This window comes from Suricata suricatta, chromosome 5, assembly GCF_006229205.1.
Source record: "Suricata suricatta isolate VVHF042 chromosome 5, meerkat_22Aug2017_6uvM2_HiC, whole genome shotgun sequence".
Classification (NCBI taxonomy): Eukaryota; Metazoa; Chordata; class Mammalia; order Carnivora; family Herpestidae; genus Suricata; species Suricata suricatta.
The window spans coordinates 119066259-119090248 of NC_043704.1; the positions used below are offsets into that span (position 1 = coordinate 119066259).

General features: G+C 38.0%; 1 protein-coding gene across 5 annotated transcripts in view; it reads left to right on the forward strand.

Moving 5' to 3' along the window:
• Window positions 1-23990, forward strand: part of TFDP2 (transcription factor Dp-2) — a 113204-nt gene that overhangs the window by 30537 nt on the left and 58677 nt on the right. Inside the window, exon 1 of one of the 5 annotated variants that reach the window (XM_029940131.1) lies at window positions 22711-22784. The exons of 3 other annotated variants lie outside the window; for them this stretch is intronic. In XM_029940131.1, coding sequence (XP_029795991.1) covers window positions 22754-22784 — 31 coding nt within the window. In that variant the 5' untranslated portion in view covers window positions 22711-22753. Of the gene's footprint in view, window positions 1-22710; window positions 22785-23125; window positions 23201-23990 lie in introns of those variants that run through there. One more of the 5 variants, XM_029940133.1, reaches the window with a different exon arrangement.

The following is a 23990-nucleotide window of genomic DNA, read 5'->3' on the forward strand; positions in this document are numbered from 1 at the left end:
CGCCCTGTGCTGAGCTCTTTATATTTGATATTTCATATAAAACTCACAACCTCCTTACAAAGATAGTACTATTATTATGCCCATTTTAGAGATGAGAAAACTGAAGCTCAGAGCCATTAGCTAATTTCCCAAGTGGTAGAGACAGTTGAAATCACATCTTTCAGGGGTGCCAGGTCCTGATCCCCAGGTCATCGATTGAGCCCCCCATCCATGTTCAGCACAGAGCCTGTTTGGGATTCTCTCTCTCCCTCTACTCATGCAGTCTCTCTCTCTCTCTCTCTCTAATAAAATAAAAAACAAATCACATCTTTCAGATTGGTGGTCAGACTTTTAAAACGCATTACTCTATGTTCATATCTTTCTCAAGACATCTTTGATTGTTAACAGAACATTATTGATGAGAGCAGCGGGAATTTAAAGAACCATACCTCTAAGTAATCTAAATTTACCTCATTATGTTAATTGGTTTTAATAGTATTTCTATGCTAACTTGCTTTTTAGTTTATTTTGAGAGTGTCTCTTATAATTGGCATATTAGCTCACCAATTTCTAAGTTTTATCATGTGCACTTTATTGTGGAAGAACTTGAATATTTCTTTTTTTAATGTTTATTTATTTTGAGAGAGAGAGAGAGAGAGAGAGAGAGCGAGCACGAGCAGGTGAGGGGAAGAGAGAGGGGAGAGAGAGTATCCTGAGCAGGCTCCATGCTGATGTGGGGCTCGAACACACAAACTGGGAGATCATGACCTGAGCTGAAATCAAGAGTCAGACGCTTAAACAACTGAGCCACCCGGGTGCCCTGGAATTTGAATATTTGTAATTGGTTCCTATAATGCTTCTGTTTAAACTTTACATCTATTGGCAGTTTCTAGGTGTTGTTAATCTGGGCTATAGCTTCCTTCAGAGCAAAAAGCACTTTTTTCTAGAGCTTTTTCTATGCTTAACTGACTGAGCCACCCAGGTGCCCAATAAACATTTCTATATATGTGAAATTATTGTATGTTTGAGTGTTAAGGGAAGCAAGAGTAGATCAGAAGCTATGTCTTCCACCTATCTGTTGTTCCCAAGTTGCACATGTGCCAGATTATTGTAGGAGCTTTTAATCTCAAAAATTCAACTGTGGGAAGCCTGGGCTTAGCAGGCAGTCAGCTAGCAGACCCAACTTAATCTCTTCTGTTATCCTGTGGTCAAATAGGTGAAAATATACAGAGAAGCAGAGTTATAAATAGAATTAACAACTAGAAATACAATTTAAGATATGTCAGGCATTAGGAGAATTTTCTGTCAGTAGATGTAAAGACAGATTCCTGAGCCAGTAGCAAGGACAGACAGGAAAAAGGTAGATTTTTCTACGCATCTCTGTTGCGTACCTACAACTTAAGGAAGTAGGGTCTGTGTCAACCAGAAACTTGGCAGCTACCCACTGTGTGCTGCAACTGTTATCTGTAGCATCCAGGGTTCTCTCTCCCCCTCCCATTGCTCTTATCGTTACCTCCCTACTTCCCTTGGTGACCGCAGTTCTGTAAAGGCAGAAGTGAGCTTGTTTGGGTGCATTTTTCAGATGTAAAGGGAATAGTTGTTGGAAGGGGCAGAGAGGAGAAAACCCATGGGGCTGGTATGCATTTTTTCAAGCCCTATGTTAAATAAACACAATGAAGTGTTCTTTTGGAAAATTTCAAATATGTATAGAATAAAGAGAACAGTTTAATGAACTCTCTTGTACCAGCCACCAGCTTAAACAACTCTTAGTTGGGCATTGCACTTCTTTTTTTAGTTTATTTATTTATTTTGAGACAGTGAGAGAAGGAGGGAGGGGCAAGGAGAGCGAGGGAGAGAGAGGATACCAGGCAGGCTCCACACTGTCTGTGCAGGGTTGGACATATTGCTTGGTGTGGGACTCGATCCCATGAACCTGTGAGAACGTGACCTGAGCCGAAATCAAGAGTCAGATGCTTAACCCAGGTACCCCAAACCCTGCCTTTATTTTTTTTAACTTTTTAAAAAATATTTATTCATTTTTGAGAGACCGAGACTGAGTACAAGTGGGGGAGAGGCAGAGAGAGAGGGAGACACAGAATCTGAAGAGGGCTCCAGGCTCTGAGCTGTCAGCACAGAGCCCAATGATGAGCTCAGAGTCATGAACCATAAGATCATGACCTGAGCCAAGATCGGACACTCAACCAACTGAGCCACCCAGAAGGCCCTCCAAGCTCTGCTGTTGATTAGCGAAGAACTATGTCCTGTTTCAAAGTATCCAGATTAAACTGCTAGTCATATATGACACATAACCAGGCTGTAACAGGATCAAGAGAGCCTTCCTTAGTTCATCAGAGCAAATGGTCAACCAAGGGGTCCTTAACCTAGGATCCACATATTGACTTCAAGGCATGACATACTGAATTGGAAAACAAAATTCTGTATGTTGGAGAGAAGGTATATAATTTTAATGGATCCTCAAAGAGATTCTTAATCTCCAAAATACATGAGAGCCACAATATTATCTGACTGCTTATCACCAGATTTTTGGCTAAGAGTTGTATGAATCAATCTTTTCTCCAAATAAAGAACTGAGAGCTAAAAGCCAAATAATACCTAAGTGGACAGTAAGGGGGAGAAACCAACTAGAATTTATCTCTGTTTTCTTAATAAACACCAACCAAACCTGGATAGTTTGCTCAACCTTCAAATAATTGATAATTTTTTAAAAAGCCTTCATGAGCTTATTAAAAAACTGCACAACAAAGAAATCTTATACTTAACACACAAGAGCAAAATTGTACTTGGAAAGAACAAGATATTAGGTGATATTTGCTTTCCTCTCAAAGTTATGTAATGAATCTGAAATGGGATGTTAAAGGCAACAGATTGAAAAAGAAGGGAACCAACCAAGAACTCAGCAAAGGTTATAGTAATAATCCCTAAATATTGAGTACAAGATACTGCACTAAAACTGCTCGTGAATTAGTTAATTAAATCTAATTAAATGAGTTTCCCAAGAAAATTTAAATAAATAATTTAAATTACTTCCCTAAGATAATACAACTAGTAAGAAGGAGGTCTCACATTTGATTTCATATAGACTGACTCCACGGCCCTCGAGCTAGAGGAAATAAGGATGATGGCAAAAGCTCTTGAGTCATTCTTGGAACCTCTCTGTGTTTTAAAATTTCTTCAAGACTCCACAGAACTCCTAAAAATACTGAAATTCAGTATATACTCTTAAAATTCACAATGAAGGGGTCAAAAGGTAGTGTGAAAATCGAGTCAGTGATGTGGAAGAGAAGTTGGAGGGTGTCTTCTGAAATGCAACAGTAGAAAAGGATCACAAAGTTGAAAATGACAGAGGGGCACCTGGGTGGCTTGGTTGAGTGTTCAGCTTTTGCTCAAGTCTTGATTTTATGGCATGTGCGTTCAAGCCCACCATCAGGCTCTCTGCTGGCAGCTCAGAACCTGCTTCAGATCCTCTGTCTCCCTCTTTCTCTGCTCCTCCTCTACTTGTATTGTCTCTCCCTCTTTCTCAAATAAACATTAAAAAAAGATGAAAATGACAGGTACAAAGAATAGAGACTCAATGTGTAGGTGATTAGTATTCCTGAATAAAAGAATAAGAAATAGAAGAGAAGCAGTAATCAAAAGTGGAATAGAAGACAACATCCCTTGAATGGATAAAGAAGATGTGGTATATATATACAATGGAATATTACTCGGCAGTCAGAAAGAATGAAATCTTGCCATTTGCAACTACTTGGATGGAACTAGAGGGTATTAAGCTAAGCAAAATTAGAGAAAGACAAATATCATATGACTTCACTCATATGAAGACTTTAAGATACAAAACAGATGAACATAAGGGAAGGGAAGCAAATAATATAAAAACAGGGAGGGGACAAAACATAAGAGACTCTTAAATATGGAGAACAGAGGGTTGCTGAAGGGGTTGTGGGAAGGGGGATGGGCTAAATGGGTAAGGGGCATTAAGGAATCTACTCCTGAAATCATTGTTGCACTATATGCTAACTAGCTTGGATATAAATTAAAAAATAAATAATTTTTTAAAGTCTAAAAAAAAAGGACATAGAACTTAAAAAAAAAAAGACAACATCCTTGCACTTAAAAATACCTAAGTTTATAGTTTAAAGGATTTTACTAGATATGTCAGGTTGAAACTTTTGAGGATTGAGATTGAAAGATAACGCTGTAAGCATCCAGGCAACAGGTGAAAAGGAGACTTACAAAAGCTGTAAATAGGGGCACCTGGGTGGCTCAGTTGGTTGAGCGTCTAGCTTTGGCTCAGGTCATGATCTCACACTTCGTGGGTTTGAGCCTCGTGTCAGGCTCTGTGCTGAATGCTTGCTCAGAGCCTGGAGCCTGCTTCGGATTCTGTGTCTCCTCTCTCTCTGACCCTCTCCTGCTCACACTCTGTCTTGCTCTGGTCTCTCAAAAATAAATAAATATAAAAAAAATACAAAAGCTATAAATAAAACTAATCAAAGAGTTTCTGTTTACTACTGAATAGCAAAAGACAATGGAACAATATTTATGGTGTTATTAGGAAAAAGATGTGTACAGTGTTATTAGATAAGGCCAGAAAATAAAGGAGATAATATTAAAGAGACACAAGAATAATAAAGAGTGATAGAAGGCAAGACCACCTTATCATCAATGAGAATAAAAACGAATACATTAACATATACCTTTAAAAGACAAACTCAAGTTGGCTCAGAAAAACAATATCCAAGATTTACATTACGTGATGTTGATGCTTACTAGAAAGCTACAGTAATCAATGGAGCAGAATATAGAGCCCAGAAATAGTCAACTGATCTTTGACAAAGGAAGAAAGGCAATTCTATGGAGAAAGGAGAGTCTTTTCAGTAAATGAGGCTGGAGCAATTGAAGTTTACATCCAAAAAAAAAAAAATGAACCTATACACAGACCTTACACCTTTCACAAAAGTTAACTCAAAATGATTCATAGACTTAAATGTAAAACCTAAAAAGATAAAACTTACAGAAGAAAAGCAGTAGAAAATCTAGGTGACTTTGGGTTTGGCAACACCTTTTTAGAACCAATAGCAAAACACATATCTGATAAGGACTTTACAAAGTCAGCTAGTTGCAAAGTTAGGGGGCAATGCACAAAAGGCTACCCTTACTTCTGAGTTGCAAGTTCAAGGGTCTCATAAATTACCTTCAGGTTTGGCAGGTTGAGGACTCACGGAAATCATTGAAAGATATTTTACTCATGGTTATGGTTTATTATAGCTAAAGGATGCAAATTAAAGCCATTCAAGTGAATGGGGCACCTGGGTGGCTTAGATGGTTGAGAATCCAACTCCTGATTTTGGTTCAGGTTGTGATCCCAGGGTCATGGAGTTGAGTCCTGTGTTTAGCTCCATGCTCAACATGGAGATTCTCTCTCTCTCTCACCCTCCCTCCCTCTCTCTCCTTCTGCCCCTTACCACAGTGCAGCAGCCATCTCCTCCTCCTTCTCTTCCTTCTTCTTCTTCTCTCTCTCCCTCTCCCTCTCCCTTTCCCTAAAATGGGAAAAATAACCAGTCAAGTGAAAAGGCAAATAGGCCAGAGTCCAAAAAAGTACCCATGTGGAGCCTCCAATTTTCTTCTTCCCATGGAGACACGCATGGACCATGTTGCCTTCCTGGTAATGATGCTTGACAGTTTTGCACAGAGTATTGCCAATCAGAAAAACGCACATGAGCTATGGTGTCTGGAGTCCATTTTGGTATTCAGTCACCTAAAACTAGCAGTTCATGTGGCTGATTTGTCTCCAGTCCCTCAGTAGGTCAGCTGATGTGACCAAACACCCCCAGTCTAAGTCCCATTGTTGATATGGCTCAAAGCCTCCGCCCTAAATCATATTGTTAAACACTTTCATCAGGCAAGACGTTCTAAGAGTTTAGAGATTACCTCCCAGGAACTAAGAAGTTCTTGACTACCTTGACTGGTATCCAAAATATAAAAAGAATAATAACAAGAATTGTCTTCAACAACAATAAGAAACAACTGAATTAAGAAGTGGGCAGACACTTCCCCAAAGGATGTATACAGAAGAATATGAAAAAATACTCAGTATCATTTGTCAATAAGGAATTGCAATATACTCCTTTTAGAGTGGCTAAAATCCAAAGAGATGACATGCCAAATTGTTGATAAGTACATGGATCAACAGGGACTCTTGTTCATTGTTACAAGAAATGCAAAATGATGCAGGCACTTTGGAAGACAGTTTGGTAGTTGCTTTCAAAGCTGAACAGTCTTCGAGAACTTCTGGCTTCCATTATTCTTTATGTGTTTACTTATGTGATTAATTTCCCATATATAACCAGTTCCTCATCTCTGCCACTGCCCTAAATGAGAACCTTCCTCACGTTAATTCAACTCTGAAACTGAGTACATTAGAAACAGAGAATAACCCCTCTCCTCAAACATTCATGGAACATTTACAAACAGTTGTCATAATAGAAAATAAAAATATCAATGTAGCTGTTAGAGCAGAAATTTGATAGACCATTGTATCTGGCCACAGTGCAATAAAACTTGAAATTAATGAATGAAGCCCAGTTGTCAGTTCTTTTCCCAAAAAGCTGTTAAATCAAAGCAGAAACCTAAACTGTAACATCTATTAATAATAAGAAGAAATTATCATTTTATTTGTACATACATATACACATATATATGGGATGCAGCCAAAGTTGTATATGTGCTTTTATTATTTTAAAATAGAATGAAGGGAGGGGCACCTGGGTGGCTCAGTCGGTTGAGCATGCAACTCTTTGATTTCAGCTCAGTTCATGATCCCAGGGTCATGGGATCCAGCCCCATGTAGGACCCTGTGTTGAGCGTGGAGCCTGCTTAAGATTCTTTCTCTCCATCTCTTTCTCCCCTGCTGCCCCTCTCCGCCACTCATGCTCTCTCTTTAAAATAAAAATTTTTTAATTTTATATGGAATGAGGGGCACCTGACTGGTTCAGTTGGAAGAGCATGCAACTTTTTTTTTAATAGTTTATTGTCAAATTGGTTTCCATACAACACCCAGTGCTCTTCCCGACAAGTGCCCTCCTCCATCCCCACCACCTCTTTTCAGACCCCTCCCCCTTCCCCTTCAACTCTCAGTTCATTTTCAGCATTCAGTAGTCTCTCAAGTTTTGTGTCCCTCTCTCTCCCCAACTCTCTTTCCCCTTTCCCCTCCCCCTGGTCCTCCATTAGGTTTCTCCTGTTCTCCTGTTAGACCTATGTGTGCTAACATATGGTATTTGTCCTTCTCTGCCTGACTTATTTCGCTTAGCATGACACCCTTGAGGTCCATCCACTTTCCTACAAATGGCCAGATTTCATTCTTCCTCATTGCCATATAATACTCCATTGTATATATATACCACATCTTCTTGATCCATTCATCAGGTGATGGACATTTAGGCTCTTTCCATGTTTTGGCTATTGTTGACAGTGCTGAAGAGCACACAACTCTTGATCTCAGGGTCGTAAGTTCAAGCCTCACACTGGGTATAGAGATCACTAGGAAAATAAACTTGAAAAAAAATTAAAAGGGAATGAAACAATGAATTCACTTCCCAAAGTTAAAACAAAGGTTAGCAATTGGAGGAATATATAAAAATAAAGACAAAATTGAACAAAATCAGAATAAAGAAAAATGGTAAAACAAAAATCCAGGTAAGTTGGCCTGGTAATAAATAAATTCTAGGTAATCATTTAGCAAAATATTAGACTTTCAGAGGAATCTTTATATAGAATTTTTAAAAATGATCAAATTACCATTTAGCAATTATGTTAAGAATTTGAAAATACTGATGAAAGAAATTATTTGGTGGAGATATAAATGATCAAAATTGATTATTTTAACATTAAAGTTTATTTATTTTGAGAGGAGGGATAAGGGGCCGAAAGAGAGGGAGAGAGAGAATCCCAAGAATGCTCTGCACGATCAGCATGGAGCCTGACACAGGACTTGAACCCACAAACTGAGATCATGATCTGAGCTGAAACCAAGAGTCAGAGGCTTAGCTGACTGAGCCATTCAGATGCCCCTAATGTATATTTTTTAAGTCTGTCTGGGGCACCTGGGTGGTCAGTTACTTAAGCATCCAACTCTTGATTTCAGGCCAGGTTGTGATCTCGTGGTTCATTTGTTTGAGCTCTGCACTGGGCTCTGCCCTGACAGCAGAGAGCCTGCCTGAGAGTCTCCCTCTCTCTGCCCCGTCCTCTACTCATTCTCTGTAAATGAATGAATGAATAAATAAATAAATAATTTGTAAGAAAGCCTTTTATTATTATTTTTAAGTAAACTCTATCATCAATATGGGGCTTGAACCTGAGATCAAGAGTTGCATGCTGTATTGACTCAGCCAGCCAGATGCCCTCAAAATTGATTATTTTAAAAAGTAGAAAATCTGAATTCTAATATGTTGGAAGAAATAATAAATATTGTCCCCCAAACTCACTTTTTTAGAGAGAGAAAGAGAGTGAAAGTAGGGGAGAGGGGCAGAGGGAAAGAGAGAGTATTAAGCAGGCTATATGCTCAGCAAGGAGCCTGGTGCAGGGATCGATCCCACAGATCTGGGATCATGACCTGAACTGAAAACAAGAGACACTCAACTCACTGAGCCACCCAGGAACCCCCTCCGCCTCTCCAGCCGCCTCAAAATCACTTTTAAAAACACTCTTCTCACAGTGTTATGGGTAAGCTGTTTTTCTGTTTCTGTGAATAGATAATTCAGGCAATAAAACATGTAGAGTATAAAACCAAAGCTTCAATTACATGGAAAACTAATTTAATTCACATAATAAAATATACAGTACAGAAAGTTACAAACCAATCACACAACTATAAAAGCAAACAACCAAATTATTAGCAAATAAAATTGACATTATAATAAAAGAACTATATACCATGAGCCAAATAGAATTTGTTTCAAGAAAGTATGGTAAGAAATTACTGATAATACATTTACATAGGGAGATCAATGGGAGCCATATTTTTGTCTGAAATACTTTATGGGCTACAGTTTTAAAAATTGGATCACTTTTTAAAAAAATCTCTATGAAGTAGGAATTAAAAGAAGCTTTAAACTATATTTTCTAGAAGTCCATCATTTGTTTTTGAAGTTTATTTTGAGAGAGAACAGGGGAGGGGCAGAGAGAGAGAGAGAGAATCCCAAGCAGGCTCCGTCCGTATGTTGTATATAATGAGCCCTGCCATCTTGCTAAACTCATTAGTTTACTAAAATTTATTACTTTTGTTAGCTTTTTTGTAGATTTGTTTGGAGTGTCTGTGCCTTGGATAGACACCATGTGCTCATAATGTAATATCCTTTTTTATCTATTGCTATATTCAGTTTGCTAACATTTTGTTAAGGATCTTTTTTATAGTGGTAAAATATACACAACAAATGTTACTATTTCAACCATTTTCTTTTTTTTTTTTTAAGTTTATTTATTTACTTTGAAAGAGAGATAGCACGCATATACAGGAGTGTGTAAGTGAAGGGAAGGGAGAAAGAGGGAGAGAGAGAACCCCAAGCAGGCTCAGTGCTGAAAGCATCTTGACACAAGGTTCAGCCTCACTACTGTGACATCATAACTGGAGCTGAAAGCAGGAGTCAGACTTTTAATCAACTGAGCTGCCCAGGTGCCCGTTTTCCGGTGTATAACTTGGTGGCTTTAATTACATTCACATTGTGCAACCATCACCACTATCCATCTCCATTTTTCTCATCATCCCAAACAGAAACTCCATATCCATGAAATAATAAGTCCCTATTCCCTCTTTTCTAGCCACTAGTAACCACTGGTCTCATTTTTTGTCTTTATGAATTTGATTATTCTAGGTAACTTAATATAAGTGGAGACATATGTTATTTGTCCTTTGTCTGGCTTACTGCACTTAGCATAATATTTCCAAGGTTTATCTATATTATAGCTTGTACTAGAATTTCACTTTTTTTAAGGCTTGTTAATTAATTGGTTTTTTGCAGTTGTGTTCAAGAAGGATGTTGGTTTGGAATTATCTTGTAATTTATTTGTTTGGTTTTATGTCTGGTTAGTGCTGGCCTTATCAAATGATTTGGAAAATACTTTCTACTCTTCTGTTTTCTTGAAGAGTTTGTGTAATGTTAGATTAGTTTTTCCATAAATGTTTGGTAAGAAATTGCTATTGGACACCTTTGGGCCTAGAGTTTTCTTTGTGGTGAGGTTTTAAACTAGGAATTAAATTTCTGTAATAGGTATGGGGCTATTCAGGTTGTCTTGTTTTTGCTTTTGGGGGTTTCTTTTGTTTGTTTTGGTTTTTTCTTTTTGAGTGAGCTCTGGTAGTTTGTATTCTTCAATGAATTTGGAAATGTGTTGTTTAATTGGGACTTTTCCAGAAATCTTTGTTATTGATTTCTAGTTTCATTCTTCTGTGATCAGAGACCATCCTTTGTTTTGCAGTTTGGAAGTTTGCTTCAAGATCTGTCATATGGCGTATCTCAGTTAATGTTCCAAGTGCACTGAAAAGATTGTAGATTTTGCTGATGTTGAATGTTGTGTTCTGTAAATATTAATGATGCCAGGTTGATTGCTTGTGTTGTTCAGATTTTCTGTATCTTTTTAAAAATTTTTAAAAATGTTTATTTAATTTTGAGAGAGACAGAGTGCAAGCAGGGGAGGGGCAGAAAGAGGGGCGGGACACAGCATGTGAGGCAGGCTTCAGGTTCCAAGCCACCAGCAAAGAGCCCAACACGGGGCTCGAACCCATGAACTCCGAGGTCATGACTTGAGCCAAAGTTGGATGCCTAACCTACTGAACCACCCAGGCAATCCCAGAATAGCTACATCTTTGCTATGGGTCTACTTGTTTTGTTGATTACTCAGAGAGAAATGTTGGACTCCAGTTTCAATGTGCTTTTTCTATTTCTTGAGTTATCACTTTCTTAAATGTATTTTGAAACTCTGTTGTTGGGTACTTGCACAGTTAGGATTGTTGTATGTTATTTTGTTTTTTGTGTGCTGTTTTCTCATATCATTATGTAATACCCATGTCTATCCCTGGTAACAGTGCTTGTTCTGGGAATCTCTAAATTTTAATGAGGGTCTCTAGATAATTTACATTTAATGTATTATTAAGATGTTGGATTTAAATCTGTCATATTGCTAGGGGTTTTTTTTTCTATATGTCGCATCTGTTCTCTAATCCTTTCTTTTTTTCCTCGATTTATTTTGGATAAATTAGGTATTTTTCTTGTGATTCCATTTTATTTCCATTTTATACTTTGCTAATTTGTTATACCTCGTTTTAAGTTTCTTTATTTTTAGTGTTTGCCCTAAGGTTTACAGAGTACATCTTTAGGTTATCATAGTCTACGTTCTTTCTTTTTAAAAAAATATTTTTAAGTTTTATTTATTTATTTTGAAAGTAAGAGAATGAGTGAGTGGGGGGCAGAGAATCCCAAGCAGGCACTGTGCAAATTATTACAAACCCTATAATACATTGTTAATGTTTGGTCTATATTCTCAGCTATCTTTTAAAGTGATTTAAGGGGCGCCTGGGTGGCTCAGTCGGTTAAGCCTCCGACTTTGGCTCAGGTCAGATCTCACATTCGTGGATTCGAGCCCCGCGTCAGGCTCTGTGCTGACAGCTAGCTCAGAGCCTGGAGCCTGCTTTCGGTTCTGTGTCTCCTTCGCTCTCTGCCCCTCCCCCTCTCATGCTCTGTCTCCCTCTGTATCAAAAATAAATAAAACATTAAAAAAAATTTTTTAATAAAGTGAGTTAAGATTAAAGAGAGGGAGAAATTTTTGTCCAGTCTAATAATGAGAAAGTTGAAATCGTTATTTTAAAGCTCTTGTCTGATATTTCCAAAATCTGGGTCATATATAAGTCTATTTCTGTTGATTTATTTATCTCTTATAGTTAGTTGTTTTTCCCCCCTCTTGTAGGTGTGTTACAATTTTAATGGCAGACATTTCATATAAACAGTGGGGATTGAAGTAAATATACCTATATTTGGAAATGGGCACACTTCTTTTGTTAAGCCATTTGTTTATGGGACTGAGTCATCACTTAAGAGTTGAGGTGGGTTTGGGTTCTAGTGTTCCTGTGATTATGTTCAGTGTGCATCAGGGAAGAAAGAGGTTGAACTTCAAGAAAAATCTTGCTCTTTAGAAAGGGAAAATAATTTTTAATTAATTAATTAATTTTTGAGAGAGGGACGGTGGGAAGGGGCAGACAGAGAGGGAGAAAGAATGCCAAGCAGGCGCTGCACTATCATCACAAGAGCCTGATGCAGGGCTCAAACTCACAAACTGTGAGATCATGACCTGAGCTGAAATCAAGAGATAGATGCTTAACCAACTGAGCCACCCAGGCACCCCAAAAATAATTCTTAATATTGCATGTCGGTAGTAGAGTTTGTCTTATGGCAAGACCTATTCAAGTCATGTGTGAATCTTATGAGAATAGGGGAGGTGTAACTTTTATGAAAACAACAAAAAATTATCTTTTAAAATATAATTTAATGAGAATAATCTTGTTAACTCACTAGCAGTGCTGCCTATGTGTATCCCTTATAGGGTAATATAATATAGTAAGGGAACAAAATATTCTTCCTTACTTCAGAAAAGGCAAAACTTGAAACTTTGGCATCTCATGGACTATGAGTGTTTCTGCAGAGGAAGGGGGAGGTGATCTGTTCCTAGTGGAGACAGCATTACTCAGCAATACTTACTTAATGAAACCACGTAAAAGACTAAAGTGGTATTTCTTAGCTTAGATACACACACTGGAATCACCTGGTACCTTCAGAACACTACTTTACGCCTTAGTCTTGCCCTCAGTGATTCAGATGGAATTGGTTTGAGGTGTGACTTGAATGTAAGTTTCCCAGTTGATTCTAATATGCAGCCAGCGCTGGGGATCCCTGCCCTAGAGGCTCAGAGAAATCCTTGTGGGCTGTTGGAGACTTTGTGAAGGCTGGAATATTTGTTTAGCGGATGAAGAAAATATCAAGGATATTTAAGCTACTATCATTGCTGTGATGTACAGAAAAAGCAATTGTTTTATTACATACTAAGAAACATAAAAGATAACTCAATAAATGAAAGTAATTCTATATTCCTAAAAGAGAAAAAATCTTCAAGTTGACAGTTCTTTTCAAATCAAATAAAAATTATGTAATGCTATTTCAATCAAATCTTACTAAAGTTTTTAAAAACCAGTATTGTTACACACATCCCAGATTTTGGTTTCTTCTTACTATTATTTAATGTTCTTATTTATTTTTGAGAGAGAGGGAGAGACAGTGAGAGAGAGAGAGAGGAGAATGGGAGAGGGACAGAGAGAGAGGGAGACACAGAATCCGAAGCAGGCTCCAGGCTCTGGGCTGTCAGCACAGAGCCCAGCATGGGGCTCGAACTCATGGACTACAAGATCATGACCTGAGCTGAAGTCGATGCTTAATTGAGCCACCCAGGTGCCCCAGAGTTTACACATATTAAAGATTTTTGATAGGCACTAAACAAATTATCCTTCAGAGAGGTTGTATCACTCTGAGTCCCTAGACCATGCTCTACTACCCCAAAGTGGGTATTATCAACAAAACAGCAAAATCTTTGCTCAACTGACCGGCAGACATTGGCTTTTGTTATTTAAATTTCCATTTTGATTACTGGTCAAATTGAATACATATTTATATTTTTAATATCCATTTACATTTCTTTTGTGAATTTCCTATGCTACTACTATGGTTTTTCTTATAATGCCAATATTTAATGGATTTATTTGTGTTACATTTAGTTATGTTTACTAAGCCTCTGCTGGTTTGTGAAGTTTCTCAGATCTGCCTGTTTCTGATGGCCTTGACGCTTTTGAAAAGCATTGGTCAGGTACTTTGCACAACACCACTCAATATGGGTTTGTCTGATTTCTTTCTCATTGTTAGATTAGGGTTATGAGTTATTGAGAAGATGTCATCACATCATATCAAGGGTACTTCCTATCAACATGACTTACGACTGATAAAGTGAACCTTGAGGATCAACTGGCTAGGGCTGTTTTTCTAGGCTTCTTCACTATAAAGTTACTCTCTCACCTCCACCCTTTGTTTTCATAAACTACAATTTGGAAACACCATACTAAGAGCAGCCCATACTCAAGGCAGGGTTGGAAAGTTTAAGCTCTGCCTCCTTGAGGGAGAAGTATCTAAATTAGTGTCTAAGTAATTTATTTGGAATTTTGTATGGAGCTTTCTCTCTTCTCACTTACTTATTCAATCACTATTTATATGTGTATGTACTTGTGTATCTTATGTTTTTAATGTTTGTTTATTTTGGGGGAGCGGGGAGGGGTAGAGAGAGAGGGGGGACAGAGGATCTGAAGTGGGCTCTGTGCTGCCAGCAGAGACCCCAATGTGGAGCTCAAATCACAAACCATGAGATCATGACCTGAGCTGAAGTTGAACACTTAACCAACTGAGCCACCCAGGTGACCCTCATGTATTTTTATTTCATATCTTAGGTTAAAATCCAACATGGTACTATTTATTTTGTTGCTCGAATTGCTCCAGTTTTGGCCACAGGATCTTTTTCAGATTGGCCCCTGTGTTGCTTTGCATGATCCACTTTTTTGGGTAATACTTCCTTACTTTTTGGTGTAATAAGACACTCCAGCTCCATCTTGGTGTTTCCTGCCCTAAACCTAGATTAGATATTTTTCTATTTTATTTTTATTTTTTGTATGTAAAAAACTTTTATTTTAGAGAGAGAGAGTGATAGTTTGAATGGGGGAGAGGCAGAGTGAGGGAGAGAGAGAATCTTAAGAAGGTTCCAGGCAGCACAGAGGCCCACTTGGGGCTGGATCCCACAAACCATGAGATGATGACCTGAGCTGATATCAAGAGCTGGACGCTTAACCAGTTGAACCACCCAGGTGCCCTAGATTAGCTATTTCCTAAGGGGTCTTGGAAAATAATATTAGGAACCAAAATCTGGGGGACCCCTGGGTGGCTCAGTGGGTTAAGTATCTGACTTCAGCTCAGGTCATGATCTCCCGGTTCATGAGTTCCGTTGGTGAGTTGTTCCAGCCCATATTCGGCTCTGTGCTGACAGCTCAGGACCTGTCGCCTGCTTCTGATTCTGTGTCTCCCTCTCTCTCTCTCTCTGCCCTTCTCCCACTTGCACTCTGTCTGTCTCTCTCTCTCTCTCTCTCAAAAATCAACATTAAAAAATTTAAAAAATAAAGTAAAATAAAATATGCAAACTCTGACTCAGCATTTTCTCTTTTGTGGATTTATCCTGATTAAAGGAAGATCTATGGGAAGATTTTAGCAAAGAATATTTACCACAGCGTTGTTGATGAGAATGAAAAATTGGAAGCAGTCAGATAATTAGCTGACTGTTGTGACACTGTTGTATGATGGTGTTCTGTAGATGTTACAAACAAAGTAATTTATTAAATTTAAAAAAATTTAAACCAGCCTGTATAGCATAATCACTCCCCCTGCTTTTTTTGGAAAAAGAAAAATATGTAGCATAGAAAAATACTTGATATATGTATGTAAAACATTAATTATAATTCTTTCTGTGTGTTTGAATTATGTTTTCTGTTTTTCTGCAACGTGCAGGTGCAATGTTTTGAACATCATGTAAAAAGTTATTTCAAAAAAAATCTTTTTTCCTCTGTCAAATTACCAAAGATTTCCTTAAAATTTTGGCCTTGTTAGCAAGTGTGGGAAATTAGTATCTTCATATCATATCCACTTCTTTTTTTTTTTTTTTAATGTTTATTTATTTTTGAGAGACAGACCATGAGCAGGGGAGGGGCAGAGAGAGAGGGAGACACAGAATCCAAAGCAGGCTCCAGTCTCTGAGCCCAACGTGGGACTCAAACTAGCGAACTACAGGATCTGCCAAACTTGGATGCTTAACTATAGAGCCACCAGGCACCTCTTCATATCAGCTTCTTATTCTACTTGTATTTATTCTTATCTTCTTATCTACTTCTTATTCTTCATATCTACTTCTGTTAGGAGTGTCAGTCAGTGTAAGTCCTCTGAGAAGCAAATTGGTAATCCAACATCAAACTCCTAAGAACAGTTGATATTCTTTCATCCAGTAAAAACCCTTCTGGGATTTTGTCATTAGAAAGTAATTAAATATTTGAGGGGTGCCTGGGTGGCTCAGTCAGTTGAGCATCTGACTCAGGTTGTGATCTCATGGTCATGGGATCGAGACCCATGTCAGGCTCCACACTGGGGTGGAGCCCGCTTGAGATTCTCTCCCTCTGTCCCTCTGCCTCTCTCCCTTGCTCTCTCACCATAGTCTCTCCCTCTCTCCCTCTCTCTCTCAAATAAAAATAAGATAAAATAATACAAAAAACGAATAAAAATAAGATATTTGAGTGTAGAAGTGTTTACTACATAATTATGTATAATGGCAAAATATGGAGACTGTGTAAATATCTATTTATAGGGAAATAAAATACGACACATCTGCACAGTGGAATATTATGCATTCATGATATGTTTAGAGAGTATTTGTAGAGGTGTGATAATCCTGGTGTTCCTTTTTAGAATTTCTGCTCAGAATAGTGTCCATGATCCTAATGCATTCCCCATGTTCTTTGCTGTAGCCTCAGATAAAAAATGAGAAATGATTTCCTTCTATTTTGTGTAAATGGTAAAAATTAGTTAATTACTTTTCTCCTAGAGCCATTCCCTCATGTGTTTTTTATTTGGCTTCCTCTGTTTATTTGCTTTACTTTTAAGATGATGGGTGTTACGTGAGCTTCGCGGTTCTGTGCGGCCTGAAATGCTCCTCCCCCTCGTTTTACCCCGCTGCCCCATCTCATCCTCCAGGTCGCAGCTTAAATATTGCTTCCTTCAGAGACACCTTCCTAGAGCACCTTGTCTAAAGAGCACGCCTGGAATACCACTTCCCAGCGCTCCGATACCACTAGTTTCTTTCCTAGCAATGGACATAGTATTTTTATATTTGTTTGCTTGCTTATAATGTTTCCTCCATTAGACTATAACTTCGTGAGGCTACAGATTATATTTTTTCCTTCTCCAGGGTATTTTCAGATCCCCTGCTTAAGGTTGGCGTAAAGTTAGTGAACCTTTAGTAAATATGCATAGATTGAATGAACTAACTTAATTTTGCAGCTTTGATAACATCTCATCAAGAATTTGTCATTTAATTTGGGGCACCTGGGTGCCTCAGTCTGTTAAGCATCCAACTCTTGATTTAGGCTCAGGTCACGATTATGTTCAAGACCTGCATCAGCCTCTGCATTGACAGCGTAGAGCCTGCTTAGGATTTTCTCTCTCTCTCTCTCTCTCTCTCTCTCTCTCTCTCTCACTCAAAATAAATAAAAAACTTAAAAAAAAAGGTTTGTCATGTAATTTGTTATTATAATTTAGATTGTACCAAAATTGTTCTTATAACACATTGATCTTAGCTGTCCTGGTCTTTTAAAAAATGTTTTTTTAATGTTTTAAATTTATTTTTGAGAGACAGAGAGAGACAGCGTGAGCAGGGGAGGGTCAGAGAGAGAGGGAGATACAGAATCTGAGGCAGGCTCCAGGGTCTGAACTAGCTGTCAGCACAGAGCCCGACGCGGGGCTCAAACCCACGAATCGTGACATCACGACCTGAGCCAAAGCTGGACGCTTAACCGACTGAGCCACCCAGGCGCCCCACTGTCCTGGTCTTGATATTTAATGTATTTTATGTAAGAATCTAGAGGTAGGAGCTTAGGTTAGACTCAAGAAGTAAAAGAAGCTCTTATAATAGAGGTGGAACTACTAATGGATGCAGAGGAGTGGGTGGGCTGAAGAGGTAAAGAAGAGGAGAAGAGACATTTTCACAAGACTGTTATATATGTTTTTTAAAAAGCAGACTTTATTTTATCAGCAAAGTTTTAGGTTCATAGTAAAACTAAGCGAAGGTACAGATCTTCCATATACCCTGGGATCTCATTCTTACATGTTTTTTTTTTTTAATTTTTAAAAAATATTTATTTTGAGAGAGTGTGCACACACGTGGGGGAGGGGCAGAGAGAGAGGGAGAGAGAGAATCCCAAGCAGGCTCTCTGCTGACAACATGGAGCCAGAGCCCGACCCGGGGCTCAGTCTCACAAACTGTGAATCGTGACCTGAGTCAAAATCAAGTCAGTCTCATGACCAGCTGAGTCACCCAGGCACCCCTTGTTGTTGGTTTTTTTTTTTTACTGTTTTTATAGGGTAAAATAGACATAATATAAAACTTATCCTCTTAACCATTTTTAAAGATGCCATTCAGTGGTATAAAATACATTCATAGTATTGTGCAACCATCATACCGTCCATCTCCATAATTGTTAATCTTGTAAAACTGGAACTCTGTGCCCATTAAATAGTAACTCCCTATTCTCCCCTCCCCCAGCACCTGACAACCACCATTCTGCTTTATGTCTCTATGATTTTGATAGTGCTAAGTAGTCATATAAATAGAATCATACAGTATTTGTCTCTTTGTGACATAATATACTGTCTTTAGGGTTCATATGTTTTGTAACATTTCTCAGAATTTTCTTCCATTTTTTTCCTTAAATATTTATTTATTTTGAGAGAGAAGGAGCACAAGCAGGGAGCGGCAGAGAGAGGGTTGGTTAGAGAATCCCTAAGCGGGCTCCATGCTGACAGCAGAGAGCCTGATGGGCCTGAAATCACAAAGTGCAAGATCACGACCTGAGCCAAAGTCAGATGCTTGACACTCTGAGCCACCCAGGTGCTCTGCATTTTCTTCCTTTTTAAGGCTGAATAATATTCTATTGTATGTACTTACTACATTAGGCTTATCATTCACCCATCAATGGACACATGGGTTGCTTCTGTGTTTTAGCCATTGTGAATAATGCTGCTAAGAACATGGAAGTACAAATATCTCTATAAGACCCTGCTTTCAATTCTTTTGGGTATAGACCTGGAAGTGGAATTGACCCAGAGGAATTATACGGTAGTACTGTTTTTAATTTTTTGAGGAGTCAACATTCTGATTTCCACAGTAGCTGAACAAGTTTACATTGCATCAACAGTGCACGAAGATTGCAATTTCCTCACATCCTCATCAACACTTATTTTCTGTTGTTTTAATACTAGCCATCCAAATGCTTATGAGGTGATATAATAATTTTAATTTGCATTTCACTGAAGATTAGAGATATTGAAATTTTTTCATGTGCATATTGGCCATTTGTATATTTTCTTTGGAAAAAATGGTTATTCAAGTCCCTTTGCCCATTTTTTAATCAGATTGTTTGGATTTTTGTTGGGGTTAAGTTTTAGGTAGAAGATAAGGTTTGATACCTTCTAAGGTAGAAGATAAGGTGCCAAATCAAGGAAACTTTAGACTACTGTTTTAAGTAGTTTACTGTTATTGTCTAGACCAGAGATGTTTAATAGAACTTTCCATGATGATGGAAATGTTCTGTATCTGCAAGTGATTAGCCACATGTGGCTGTTGAGGACTTGACATGTGTCTAGTACAACTGGCAAATTGAATTTTTCATTTTATTTAACTTTAATCAATTTAAATTTAAATTTAAATAGCCATGTGTGGCTTAAGGCTACCACTATTTTTGATAGGATAATCAGGAGGTCATCAGTTGTATTTCTTATTTCTTTTGTTTTTAAACCAGGAAAATGATGTGTAGTTTAGGAAAAAACACTGGAAACAATGTGGCCATTTGAATGATGAGGAAGAGGCAAGAATAGAAAATCACTTTCTATTTCGGATGAATATGTCTTTAACAAGAATAGGAAACATAGGGGGATGAGCTGGTTTGGGAAAGTAGACATGTCATTCAGTACAGCAGACATTGATTTGAGAGTGTGGTACATAGAGACAGAGATGTCCAGTAGGTAGAAATAAGAGTTTAGAGCAGAACAGGAAAGCCTAGGGGTAGAAGTATAAATTTTCATTGTCATCTACATAGTGGTGATAAAGCCAGAGAAATGGGTAATTCCCTTTAAAGAGGGAATATAAATCTTGAAGAAACAAGCATCAAGAATAGGTCCTTGGAAAGTCATCTGCATTTAAAAGGCGGGAAGAGAAAGAGGACCAAAGGTGAAGTTACTGTACAGCATGGTATTTGTAAGAAACCGTCCCTTACCCATGCCAGTGGTAGCAGGAACCCTTTGTGCTAGATGGAGTTCTCATAAGGAAGATTAGACATTTTATTTCAAAATGTGATTGAGTATAAGAGATTCGAATAGGTGATTTCTATTCCCTCACAATATGGATCTGGTAGTAGTTATTTTAGCAGGAATGGGCAAATAAAAACTATTATTATGCTATTATAGTATCATTTCTGCTTATAGAATCAGAAAGAGATCTATAAAATGTGGTTAATATTTGGTCAAGTTACCAATAAGGATAGCAAACTCTAGTCTGAATAAATTAGTTTATAAACCCGAGGGAAGGAGTCCTTAGCCCTGTTTGGTGTTTTCTAGGTATTCTAGATATACGATGCTTAACGTGGATTTTCTAAGTAAGATTAAGGAGAGATTGTTGGGGTGACCCACACAAGAGGCATTTTCTTATGCTGGTGGGAAGACTCCTGATTCCCCCACAGTGTGCGATACAGTCATCAAGGAGCACAGAAGCTAGTAATCATGCTGCCTGCCTAAAGGCTTGGGAGTAGATTGAAGGGCAGTGATAAGTGGAGTTTTGGGGACTGGACAAGAGACACCGGCAGGGAAGGCAAACAGGGAGAAGGAAACATGGAAGAATAGGAATAGGCTCCAGGTCAAATCTATGGAGTAGATACAGGAATCTAGGGAGCAGGTCAGTTTGTCGTCTCCCTCATGCCTGATACATAATAGGTACTCAGTCAGTATTTCTTGAAGGGAAGAATGAGTGATGGTTAGGGAAAAGAAAAATCACTCCTCCAGGAGCCATTCCTAATGAAATCCTGCTTTGGCCCCACCTTATCTTACCCATTACTTGACCTCAGTCATCTTGTGTCTTCCTGACCTTGGGTTGCTGGTAGATTTATTGTTAGAACACATACTAAATACGTGAATATTCTAGGTAGTTTATATTGAACTTTTAATCATTGTCTAGCTCTAGAGGTGGGACAGGAGGAGGGAGGAATACTCTGCTATTTAAAAGTCTGGTGAGTGTATCTGAGTACTGAGAAGTTTAATTTCCTTTGGTTTTAAGACTACACCAGAAGAGGTGTGCCCCTATCTGGCCCTTGAATACCCGTGCCTTGAGTGACATGTGCAAGCCTTCTAGCTGATTTGACAGGGTGGAGGTGTACACTTACCTTCTGTGTCTCACTGGTTTACAGTAAGACTATCAAGAATGATGAGAGGAAGAGTTTAAAGTTATTTCCACATAAACAAAACTGAGAGAATGACATGTAGTTTCCAAGATTATTTTTTTTTATTCGGACTGCTTTGAAATCTGGGAGTCCACAAAAACTTAGTGTATAGAATTTTGGATGATTATTTTACTCAAATATAGTGACCTCACATCTGATCATGAAAACAGGTTTTAAAATCTGAAAAGATACAGGGTCATATAGGTTGTATTTTCAACGTCAGTATTATATAATTGCAACCCAAGTTAATTAACATCCTCGTCCAGGTAAGTGTAATAATACATGGTGCATAGTCTGCAGAGTCTGACTAAGGAAAAGCTTTTTTTGATCGATTTCATTCACTGTATGTCTGCCTGAAGGTCTAATGGACACAGTTTTAGACACTAAGGATATAACACTGAAGAAAGCACAAAATTCCTGCCCTCCTGAAACTGTTGTCAAGACATACTTTCAGAGGGGATTATTTCCGACCAGGTGGGAACTAATCTAAGAAGCAAAGAGCTATCTTAGTCTATCTAGGAGGGTTATACATTCAGGGAACTGCAATACAAACTAATCACTGAAGACAAGGATTTTTGTTTGGTTTTTGTCTGTTGCGTTCATTGCTATATTCTCAGAGCCCCAAAGAGTGCTTGGCTCATAATAGGCATTCAGTAAGTATATGTCGTTGTTCGAAGTGTTTATTGATTTGAATTTGTATAATTATACGCATGTACTTTAGTAAATGATTTTTACATCTAGCTAGCTGGAAATTTTATCTCAGTTATCTTTTTTTTTTATGTTTGTTACCCACTTTTAGTTTCTCCTTGTGCTCTTTATATCAGGATGTAGCTTTTTAATATTAATAATTAGTTACACAGTGATCGGATATTGCAAAGGGTAGATTTGGAAAGGAACTTTAGAGGTCATCTTTTGTTTAGCTTCCTGCCTAGGAAGAACCAAGTAAGATGATTAGGTATGTATTTTTAATTAATCATTTTAAAAACTAGGACGACGTAATTTTCTCTTGAGGAAAATGCACAAAGGTACTTAACCCTAAACATAAAGATACTAACCTGAAAAGTTTGGAACTTCTGTGTGGGAAAGTGAAAAAAAATGGAGCACAGCTAAGCTGCTCTTTGTTGATATCAGAAATGGACCTGCCATTCATTTTGGCATTGAAATAGCCTCCTATCTCAGGGGGCAGGACCAGGATTTTTTTTCCCCCCTCCCAGAGGAGTGAGACAGTTATTACAGGTTGAAAAGCCTCAGTCAGTTTTTCAAGACTCCTCCTTGTTTTTTTCTTCCCCCTGAAACTTGTGGTGGTTTTGCTCTGCTTTCAAGATGCATTAAAGTCTCCTGCTTTGTGACAGCTTTGGAGTCAGCAAATACCCTGACATGCACAATTCGAATTATGCAGATTTCATGAGTAAGTTTAACCTTATTTTTTAGCTAGTTAAAATTCAGATGATATTTTGAAAAATGTTAGCTTGAAATTAGCCATTTTATTGTTTTACTACTTTTATCTTAAGCATATTTTTAAAACCTTTAATGAGAAAGTAAGATTCTACACATAAAAAAACCTTTGTGCCTTCAGACTTAGACTTCCAGTTTCTTTTGAATGGTCTTTGTTGCATTAGACAGGATTCATATGTCTTTTGAAAGCCAGTTACCTAACCTAAACGGTTTTCTTGAGCATCTTTTTAGTTTTATTGAGTATTTTAAATTGAGCTTTTCTGCGCTCGATTGCTTATGTCTGACACAGTCTCAAGTTTCCACTGAATGGTAACAAAGACTGTAGAGTGTTGTTGGTACTGCAGTGAGAGGCATGCTTCTTTAGACCAGGTAAGAGAGATCATTTTGTTTCTTACTGCTGGGGGAGTTTTTGCCCCGTTTATTTTATATTCTTCCAACGGCAGCAATATTAAGTTGATAAACAGCCAGTAGCACGCTGAATTCAAGACGTCCTTGCTTGTTGCAGACAGGAAAACTACAGGGTATGGGGGTTGGGTTGGGCAGGGGGGAGGGGTAGAATAAGCTTAGTTTATCACTCAGTTACTTATATAAATCAATTAAAATGTGAAAATAATTTTGGAGCTCAGTTTTCCTAGTTCTTGAACGAGGACAGTTGAGGAAATGAATAGTTTTGAAGGTACTTTAGAGTTATTACTTGTGAATGCAATTCAAATGATAGTTTTTACTTTCATTTCTTTCCAGTAGTTAATAAAATAAGCTTTGACCTTAACTATACATTTTTATTTATGAAAACTTCTACATGATCAACAGCAAAATATGCTTCTTCAGGATCTTTGAAATAAACCTGACACTTTAAAAAAATTCCAGCTTTTATAGCTGTTTCATTCCTTTCTTTTCTAGTACATTTTTCTTAAAAGTATTTGTGCTTTGAAAATGTCAGCTGTATTCTAATGAAGCTCAGGCATTGTTTGCTCATAAAGGGCCCGGTGCATTCCACTGCTTTATGGTTTATTATGAGGCACAGTGTGAGAGTGTGGGTGGCACCATTTGGTGTCTGCCTCTTGGGGTAGTGACTGCCATTATGTTAGTGTTAGATTGGCAAAGAAAATATAGCATGTAAGATCCTATATGCATCTGGATCCTATGAAGAAAATCTTAG